We start from the raw sequence: 10,525 nt of genomic DNA, 5'->3' as shown, positions 1-10,525 counted from the left end.
GCTGTATGTTACTCTACTCTTTTATAGGCACTGACGTGTTTGTCTTTGCCTAACTGAAATGCTTGTAACCACTGTCAAACACCAATAGAAGTGTTTTCTTGTTTGTTTTTTGTTTTTTCTCGGTGAAATGTGTTAATATACAAGGACCAACTCTTTTAGGAAGCTGTAAGAAGGCAAAGGAAAAATTTTTGACAGAAGATGCTTATCTGTAGGAGAAAATTTACATGAGAAGCCTGTCCTTTAATGTGCATTAATGAGTTATTATTCATTGAATGAATCGTTTAAATATTTTAATGATCAATGAAGTCATGAATGGACTCAGGAGTGACTGTTTTGTTTTTTTTTATTGATCAATTGTAAACTTGTCTTTTTAAAAGAAATCCAAACAGCTTATTCAGCTTACATTAAAAGAGCCTCACACACACATTCACAACTCTGTAGGCAAACTTCGAGAATAAAATACAGGCAAATAGTGAAATAATCTTAAATAATTCTTCACTCCAAATAAAATACTTCTGCAAATATTTCCTAACAAAATCTAGTACAACAGTCCTGTTTGTGCTAAGATCCTTCCAAGGGTACTCATAATTCCACTTATCACCCAAGTTTAAAGAAAAAAATACATTAAAATGAACTATATTTTAAAGTTGACATTTCCTGCTAAAATTGACTCTTTTCCAAACTTAATAAAAAGCATTTTCTACTTTAAATTTAAAGCTCATCTAAATCATTGCACTTACTTTTAAATAAATTCCCTCATGTGTTTCGACATTTTATAAATCCATGGGGACTAAATTTTTCCAGGTTTCTCTTATACTTAATGTTAATATTACTATAATTATCGATAACAAATTTACCATGCCTTGGATGTTTGAAAAGCTTAGAGAATTATACTTTTATTCTAACCATTTTAAACAACGATATTATGCTTATTTTCTCAAGAGAGTGATAAACATGGGTATGGAGGATGACTTGTACTAACAAGTGTTTAAAATATATATATAAATATTTACCTTCACACTTCTCCTAAGTGGGCAAAATACTTCCTTACTCTCAATCAGAGGTGGCATTCTTTAAAACCATTTATGGAGTGTGTATTTGCCCTGTACCCAAGAACCATCCCTCAGACGCAGTAAACTGGGAACTACATTAGCCATCCTTTGAAACCTGCCTCAGTTCAAGGCTGCTGCTCAAAGTCCCACAAGCTTCAAAAGTCCCACTTCCTTCAGGGATTGTTTTGTTTTGACTTTTTCCAAAGTGAAAAAAAAAAAAAAAAAAAGCACAAGTAAGTTCTACTGAAGCTACCAAAGGAAGACCTAAATATCATACCCTCCCAGCCTGCACCCCCACCTTCTCTTGCTCTTAATTCTCTCCAGCCCATATCTGGACATTAATGTACATCGAGTCAGAGAGCCATAGACTGGCTGTGGTCTTCAGCTTTGGCTAGCCTTCTCTTTGGCTGATTTCCCTCCAAGTTAAGGTTATCCAAATTGCATCTTTAGTTCTTCACTATGACTAAAAACACATATTTAACAAATCTATATGCATTCAAATATTTAACAAATATCTAAAAGAGTTCAGTCATATGCATTTTATGGATTGTTAGTAGCCTACTTTTTTTTTGTGGACCCACCCTAAATCACACTTGGTCTCCAAAAATCATATGTCCATATACTATAATACAGAGAATTCCTAAAATGTTGGCTGTGTGTTGAATGATTGTTAAAACAGGGTCTTCTCTCAGAAATCCCACCCAGGATCAGCGTGGATTTAACCACTTCATTACAGGAGATGGGGCATCATTCTCCTTCACAAGTTCTTCTCTCACAGCATTGCCGTCTCCAGATGCCACGTCATGCTCTGGAATTAGAAGGAATACAAATCATGTCCAAATGTTTATAACTCCAAGATTAAGTAAAATTTTGTCTTATTTTTGTATTATAATACATTTACAGTGAAATCTATAATAGATTTGAAAAGTCTATTCCATGTTCACCTACCCTCTACCAATTAGCATTTCCTTGAATTAAACATCTTTGCTCACTTGATGTCACCTGACATTAGTCCATACATTTATTTGTCTTTTTTTCCCCCTTGTATTATCTCACTGTACCACTAGAATATCAGCTCTATGACGGCAGGGACTTGTTTTGTTCACTGTTGCAACAGTCCTTGGAACATGGTAGGCACTTAATACTTACCAAATGAGTAAACGGTGTTAAGTATAGATCTCTAAGTAAGATTCTTCACTATCTAATATGGAAGAGGAATTAGCGTACCGATGTGGCTCTAGAATGCAGAAAGCATACCAAAGGGCCTTTTATAAACGTTTATAGAAATAGTCCTTGCTCTACCTAACAAGTTTCTAATATTTAGAATTTTTTAAATGTTTCTGCTTCTAAGAGTAGTGAAGTGTGTTTGCGTCTGCAGTGTACATTCTGAAATTGAATGCTATTAGGAGGTTAGGATGGTCCAGTAGATAAATGCATGTAAATTCACTACCCCCTACAAAAAAAAAAAAAAAAGATGCTTGTGAATTTCCAGTCTTGGAAAGTCGGAGAGCTAATTACTAAACAATAAAAACAGCAATGACAAACGAAGATGAGAAACCAGGAAGCCCACTTGCCAAGGATGCTGTGACCAACAGGTAGAAAGTTAGAAAAGACCACTTCATTCAATCAAGGTATAAAAGGCTCCTCCGGAAGTCCCTGTGTTGAGGAACCTTGGCGCCATTTACAAAGACTGGGCCCAAACAGACTTGGGCAGAGATGATGTGAAACTCATGGCAAGGACTGAGGCCCCAACCAAGCCCCATCCTATAAACAGTAGCACTTAAAGCTCATTAAGTTCCATGTGGAGATGCACAACTGAACAGAAGGGCTCCTGCACATCCTTACCACGAGGTTTTTAGGATATTCTGCACTCCATCCTCAATCTAAGATTTACAAAAGTGAAAGTCATTCAGTTGTGTCCGACTCTTTGAGACCCTATGGACTGTACAGTCCATGGAATTCTCCAGGCCAGAATACTGGAGTGGGTAGCTGTTCCCTTCTCCAGGGGATCTTCCCAAACCCAGGGATTGAACCCAAGTCTCCCACATTGCAGGGGGGATTCTTTGCCAGCTAAGCCACCAGGAAGATTTAAGAAGAGGACACTAATAGTCATCTTTAGTTGCTCCTTTATCAAAGGAAACACCTTAGGTCAGAAAATGCATTTTCCATAAATTTCTAATAAGAATCTTGATATCTAATTGAGTATAGAAATATTTTTTATATAAACCTTAATGTAATTTTCATCCAGCAAAATACAGTTGACCCTTGAACAATGCTGGTATTAGAGGTGCCGACCCCTGAGCAGTGGAAAATCCACCTACCACTATGTCTGCCCCCCAAATAAAGTAACTGGTAAATGACTCACCCAAGGGCAGAAAGCTGAAAGAGTTTCAATAAAAGCAGGACTCCATCCCTAGTTCTTTTGACTCTGTGGACTGTGATCTCTAATTGAAAACAAATGTCCCCCCACACTTAGTTAATTTAAAGATCTGTAAAGCGAAAATATAGGTACTATATCTACTGGGGGTAAAATGTGTGCATAAGTGGACCAAACAGTTCAAATCCATGTTGTTCAAGGGTCCAGAGTATCTTTTTCCGAGGTAACTATACATTGGTCAAGATTTTTGCAGAATCTGCAAGCGAATGAGAGAAAGTGACAAGCTCAAGGGAAAGAGACAGCACACTGGTCCAGAGAAGCAGAAGACGTGCTCCTGTGTGTGCAGCAGGAAGCACTGAGGGGAGAGAAGAGTTCCATCACTGAGGACATTCCAGAGGAGTTCTAGAGCATTGCTCCCAGAAATACACCCCAAAGAGTGACATAGATTCACCAGATTCAATTCTCTCTTGGTGAGAAAGGTCAGGAGCAATCTTAATGAGAGTAGAGGGATTCTGTTAGTAAAGTTGTTCCTTCAGTGTTGTTTGTAGCCTGTGGTTTTAAGAAAGCAAAATAAGACAAAAGAAGCTTCAAGTATTTGAGGCAACTAGCAGTGCTGAAACAATAAGTTTCAAACGTGTGTGCACGCTATGTCGCTTCATTCATGTCTGACTCTTTGCCACCCTTTGGACCATAGCCCACCAGGCTCCTCTGTCCATGAGATTTGTCAGCAGGACTACTGGACTGGGCTACCATTTCCTCCTCCAGGAGAACTTCCCCATGCAGGTACTGAACCCCTGTCTCTTAAGTCTCCTGTATGGGCAGGCAGGTCCTTCATCTGGGAAGCCACTTGGGGAACCTGGCAATTGAACCATTTGAAAAATGTCAGAAGGTAGACTGGAGGTTGCTAGGGGCTGACGAGTGGGGGTAACTACTTGATGGACACTGGTTTTATTTGGAGCTGAGAAAATTTTTCAAAAACTAGATAGAGCCTGTGACTTCCTAATGCTGTGAATGTACTAAATGCCACTGAATCATTCATTTAAAAATGGTTAATTTTATGTTAGGTGAATTTCACCTCAATAAAAAATTGTTCAGGACTTAAAACTCAATTTTCTTCCATATTATTTGTCAAAGACTATAGGGACAACTCGTAAGTTTTAAAATGTCAATATTGATCTTAATTTCCAGATCAGGTATTCACAAATATATTCATGCAATAGGTTTTTTTTTTAAGGTTTCACTTTAACGTTTAAGGCCATAGCCACACTTAATAATTCATGTAAAAATACATTTCCCATTTATTTTGAGGTACTTAATTGAACCCACATATAAGAAGGAGGTAAAGCTGAGAAATAAGCACATTTGTCAAATATTTCAAATTTTAATTAATTTGAAGTGTGAAGAACCAGAAACAAGAACTGAAATAAATCTGGATTGTCAACTATTTATATCTAAGGGATAAAAATGTATAGTTTGTGGATACTGGTAGTTGCTGTGGCTACATGTTGCTTTAAATGAGCTACTTCCAATTTAACCATTTATTCTACAAGATAACCAAATATGCACTTACCATCATCTTACAAGCTGTATTTCTCACATTCTAATAACTTGTGTAAGAAAAACATAAGCACTAACAATCAGCATGTGAGTATTATTACATTGTCATTCAAAGGTTTAGAGATGATTCCCAAATTTTAATCATAGATACTGTCTCTTATTCTCTCCAAAATCCACAAAAAGACATGCTTGGAATTATTCCACTTAAATACTTCCATTTGGTTTTTAAAAAGAAATGTTTTATATTTTCTATGTTGGCTCTTAAGCCTTATCCAATAAATTCCTCAGAATACTCTTTCACTGTTAAGTTGGGAGAGAAGTAGCTTTGTCTAGTACACATATAAAACAGATCACCAAAGAATTTAAAGAGCTTTGTATATCTTGGTTATTTTTATTACCTTTTGGGTAATCAATCATATTTATCCTCACTATACACTGGGTAAACTTTGTGAAAAATTGTACAATCTAAAAATTATTAATGAATCTCTTTGTAACATTGCAGCAAATTTCAACAACCACCTACCTTTCCCGTAAGTAGAATAAAAGAAACAAAATCATTTAAACCAACTTCTTGTTCTACTCATCCATAATTTTTCTTATTCAAACTGAAAATGAGACTATTGTTTCAATGTTTACCTGGGAATCAGTTCTTACCTGTGTGTGATACAAATCTCTGGTTGGTAGCCTTGGCTACTGAATATTGGAAGAAGGGAAACTTCAGGCATTTGCCGGTCACCCTGTTGCATATGCCAGACTGACAGCTGCAAATCTGTTTGCATTCCATCCCGAAGGTGCCGAAGGGACAATCTGAGGACAAAGGGAAGCTTGAGAGAGGGCGCTCTTGATGTACACAAGCTTCCAACTTCACAGTCCTTGTGTGCACAGCCTCAGTAATTGAACAAACCTCATGAATCTTGACTATCAGATAAAGCCCAATTATCCGAAACTCCCAAGCTTTGAAAATATGAAATGTGAATCCCACGCTTAAAGTCACAAATGTGAAATCACACACTAAGACCAGATAATGGATTCCTTAGTTGTAGTGCCTTGCTGTGAAGTTTAGCTGAAGACAGATACACATAACCAATATCTCTGAACTGGTTTTAATTCTATCTACTGTCTGCTTAGAAACCAAAAGGCAGGGTCTCACTGGGCTACCTCTGTGACAGCTCAGTGAAGGTAGGCAATTGAAAAGACATGTGTATCAGCTCCTCACAGAGTTTAAAAGATATGATGCTGTCTTTGAATTCTCTGTAGCCACAGGCAATTTACTGTTCTAAATGTCTAGGAAAGGACTTAAACTAACCAGGGGCTAAGAGGGCTGTCATCTCAGCTCTTCATCAAGTGACCAATCCTCAATCTGCTCCAACTCTTATCAACTTCATTATCTATCAAAACGACAGTACAAGCATATTCAACTCCTCCAGATGTTAAGAGGATTCACTAATAAAGTCCTCTGCAGAGCTAAAATACAATATGCTAAATGAGAAGAAAGCTGAGAATATATTCATATACCTACCCAAATCTGGAAGCTTTTAGAGCTTCGATGTTCCCATACTTAGACTAAAACATACTATATTGAGAAAAAGAGAACAAATTCATCATTAAAAATGCATGTTTTTTATGATGTGAACAGCATCTCAATAGAACAGCCAGCCTGAACAGCCAAGCAGAATAGATGCAGAATATTTATTCTCCCGGCACAAGAATGTCCTTGTAAATGTACAATCACACATGGGTGAAGAAACAAATCATGAGGCATCTAAGTCTTTGGCAATTTAATACTGTCCACAGAATAATCAAGATGAAATACATTTTTAAAGAATTTATGACTGCTGTACTCTGCATCCTTCAGATTAGAGAAGCACCTGGTTTTAAACACTAGCCTCTCTGCTGGGGAAAAAAGAAGTCCTTAGAAGCGATACTGAAAAAGCCTCTGGCAGAAAAGCACGCAGGATTAGGCTATGACTGTGTCTCCAGTGATACTGAAAACTAAAACTTGAGCCAAATTCTCAGTTATGCTCCTACTGTATCCCCCAATGTACTGAATAGTGCTGGGCACATAGTAGGTGTTCAATAAATATTGCTATATGGGCAAAGCAATGCAAAATATCTGAATATTTAGAAAACATCCAGATACGCAGCTATAGTACACAGTTTTCACAGAGGTGTTCTGTAAAAAAAGTTGAAGGACAAAATTTTGCCCATAGCAAAATACAATGTCTCTATGTAGCTGTTGAGGTTCACACAGCTTCACTATTTCCAGCAGAAAGAAAAATGTTCGTAACCAGACCCGTTTGCAGTCTGAAGGATGTCTAAGAGCTATCCTAAACAGCTTTTTAAAATATATCTTATTAACAGCTACCTCGATCATTCAGTGAATATTGGAGTGCTAAAGACTCCAGATGCCTTACAGCCTGTTTCTTTACCCATATGTAATTGGACATTTACAATCACATATACAGAGTCAGTTTTTATGCCAAGAGAAAAAGCAATACACAGCATATACTTGCTATATAGTAAGTATGATTGCGTTAACCACTTCCTCCCTAATTTCCTTATGTGAAGTACTCTTTTCTTGGCCGATAAGCCCTGTAATTTACAGAAATCACAGATCCCACTCAGCTGAAAGAAACGTCTGTGAATGTCCACCAAAGAAAATGTTTCCTCAGTATTCTACTTTTCATTGGTTATAAACAAAAATAAACTAAGCAAAAAACTAAAATTCTCCTTAAAGTTCAACCATCTATTTCCTAATCTTTAGTATGTTTTGTGGCTTAAAAGTTAATCAACTTATATTTTTCTAAAAGAATTCATGAGATTAGCTCAATACTGGATGATTATTATTCATAAAAGCTTACAATTGTATTAAACACATTAAGAATTATTTAGAAACTTAGTCCCTTTAATTTTAAAAGCTTCTTTGTACTATAAAACTGATGTATGGAGCTATCACATATTTACTGAACCTTAATAATAATCCTTAAGGAGATCATGAGGTATCCATAGAGTATTTTTAAATCTTCATTTTTTCATTTCTAAACATTTTAAGCTATAGTCACTAAGTTTGAAATAAATTCTGCAAATGTTGAACTACACTGTTTAGCTATAATTTCAACCTAATAAAGTTTTTCTTTAAGTCTTTTTCTTTACAGAGTTCCAATTTTTTTCTTTAGGTGCTATTTTTGCTTGTTTTACACTGTTATTTTTCTAGGTTTGTTTGATACCTCAGGGTATCCTCTTCCAAGAACGTGACTCCTTTTGCTAGATGACTTAAGTCATCCTATTTCACAAAGTGCATTAGTGTGCATCAGAAATACTTGATCGTGAGAGGTGCCCTCAACCCTGTGGACTCTCTTAAGATCAAAGAATAACTAAATCCCAGGGCTAGCCACCACTCCAAGAGGTTATCCAGTGCAGACCTCTGTAATCACTGCCTGTAGAAGAGAGACCACCTACTCCAGCCATAACAGATTACCTGTCAAATTTCTAAAGTCTTCCAGAAAAGGAAGCAACACAATTTTCCATTGCAACTTAAAAAAAAAAAAAATCTCTTAAACATCATGAGTGAAACGCTGTATTTCTTTCTGGGCTTCCTTGCATGCAGGGTTCAGCCGCAATCTGCAAAGTTATCTTTCTCTCTCCCTATGACAGCACCTGTGGGGGGAACCTGGTCCCTAAACCCACCTGCATTTTCCCTCTTTGCATTAGAAGGAAAGACTCCTCTCTTCCCACGCTGGCTAAAAGCCTGCAGGGTGCCCTAGGCAAGGGGCAAGAAGCAAGGGGTCGCTCTTTACCTTTGCAGATACCAAACTCGTCACCAAAATCATCCTCCTCATTGTAAAACTGACACCTCAGCCCGGGGCCACACTTCACGCCATCCATGCCCGAGACTGTGCGGTAGCAGGTTTCTCCGAGCCCCGCGGCGCACACCCGGCAGCAGCCACAGTCGTCTAGCACTGTCCTCTTACAGCGCGAGCTGCTTTTGCACTGGCTACTGTCACAGCGCTCGGGGCAATCCACCGCGTACTTGCGGCTCCAGACCGCCGCCAGGTGCGCGGGGACCAGCAGCGTGGCCAGCAGCAGGAGGCGCTTCATGTTTCCCGCGGCTCGGGCTCCGCTTCCCGCGGCTGGGTCTCTGCTGGCGGGAAGCCGCCGTACAAAGTGGTAGCTGAGCGTCTGCCTACACGATTATGAGTTTTATACACTGGGTTGCCCGCATGCTTCCCCGTCATCAATTTCCTCAACCCAGCAGCAGCGCTGTCCTCCTGCCAGGCTCTTGTTTTAGTTTATGAAATCCAGGATGAAGGCTGGATTAACACGCTGCTGCCATCCAGGAATTGAAAAGCCTGAGCTGATGTCATCTGTTATGTTTAGATGGTTGTTTTGCATGAGGACTGAAAAACTCGCTCACATCCGTCTCAAGGGCTCAAGGACGTCTGTGAAGGGGGAATAAAGAAGGTTGCACACCCTCCTCCAGGACAGGAATTGTTCTGACACCGGCACATCAGTTGAGGTGTTGCTTTGTCTCAGAGCCTCTGCAGTCAGGAGGAAAATTACATCGATGTGAATCATCGATGTGAACCGAAGACGCTCCTTTTTAAATAAATAAATAAGCATTTGGTATTTCCCTTCAATAAATAGCTATGAGATCATTTGGAAGAAAGGGTTATAGTGTGCCTTTTCAATACTGAGAAGAAAGAAAATATTTTGAAAGGGATTTTTTTTTAAAGACACTCTCTTCCTTCCTCCCACCCCTCTTCAAATGTTTTTTCTAAAACAGCTCATATGACAATATCTAAGTTCATCATGGATGTAGCTGTATTTTCTAGTGAAACGTGGAACTGCCGCAGAGAATTTCCTTTCAGATCAATACAAAAACCACAAGAGGTAAGACGCTGCTGGCACTGCTTCTGGTTTACTCAATTCTGGAAAAACTTACCAGCTGGACTTCTCCTGAGTCAAGACTCACTGGGGAGAAGGCTCATCCATCACCAAGTCTGCTTGTCCAATGACTGAGCCCACTCGGAGCCCTTCCCCTCACCTCATGGCATTGATCAGAATCCTCACTAAAAACCACCAAACAAGGCAGCCAGCCCAAGGAAATAAATGAGCCAGCAGGCAAATTGGAATGTGGTCCAGGGAGGCAAGTCACAGAAAAGGGAAAACATAACCCATCAGGGAACAAGGTCTACATGCTATGGAGGGTCACAGTGCTTAGATCCCTCCAGGAAAGATCAAGTAGTCCTCTTAGTACATTAACTGGATCAAGGCCTCATTAAGCAAGGTTTGTGGGACAGGAAAAAACAAAGTGAAAGAGGAGAGAGGAGAGTTCTTGCACCAGCTATGTGTTGGATTCTAAGCGGCATCCACCTATCGAAATAGACAAAATCCCACTGTCATCTAGTAAATATACCAATAAGGTTGACAGCTCTCGATTTGTCACCATGTAGTGATAGGCAAGCCACAGGGCTCCTCTCAGCCTCTGCCTCCCTTTTGAGAATTGACGGTATGAATCCAGCTGATCGCTTAAGCTTTT

General features: G+C 38.9%; 1 protein-coding gene across 1 annotated transcript; it reads right to left on the bottom strand.

Annotated features, from left to right (window-relative positions):
* Positions 1–325: 325 nt before the first annotated feature.
* On the bottom strand, positions 326–9,284 carry ESM1 (endothelial cell specific molecule 1). The gene is made up of 3 exons (XM_027520347.1): positions 8,784–9,284; positions 5,641–5,793; positions 326–1,860 (listed from the first exon to the last, which is right to left on the bottom strand). Exons 1-3 carry the CDS (start codon positions 9,082–9,084, stop codon positions 1,760–1,762), a joined length of 555 nt encoding a protein of 184 aa, XP_027376148.1. The 5' UTR covers positions 9,085–9,284; the 3' UTR covers positions 326–1,759.
* Positions 9,285–10,525: the final 1,241 nt, after the last annotated feature.

The sequence above is a fragment of the Bos indicus x Bos taurus genome, chromosome 20, assembly GCF_003369695.1.
Source record: "Bos indicus x Bos taurus breed Angus x Brahman F1 hybrid chromosome 20, Bos_hybrid_MaternalHap_v2.0, whole genome shotgun sequence".
Lineage (NCBI taxonomy): Eukaryota > Metazoa > Chordata > Mammalia > Artiodactyla > Bovidae > Bos > Bos indicus x Bos taurus.
The sequence above is the reverse complement of the archived record's forward strand: the minus strand, read 5'-3'. Positions and strand labels throughout refer to the sequence as shown.

What these genes read in the sequence shown, in the direction of transcription:
- ESM1 (XM_027520347.1), bottom strand. Translation starts at nt 9,084, where the DNA reads ATGAAGCGCCTCCTGCTGCTGGCCACGCTGCTGGTCCCCGCGCACCTG. An exon ending in CGAGTTTGGTATCTGCAAAG is followed by an intron (nt 5,794 to 8,783) that starts GTAAAGAGCGAC and finishes CTTTGTCCTCAG; the next exon opens with ATTGTCCCTTCGGCACCTTC. An exon ending in GAGATTTGTATCACACACAG is followed by an intron (nt 1,861 to 5,640) that starts GTAAGAACTGAT and finishes TTCTAATTCCAG; the next exon opens with AGCATGACGTGGCATCTGGA.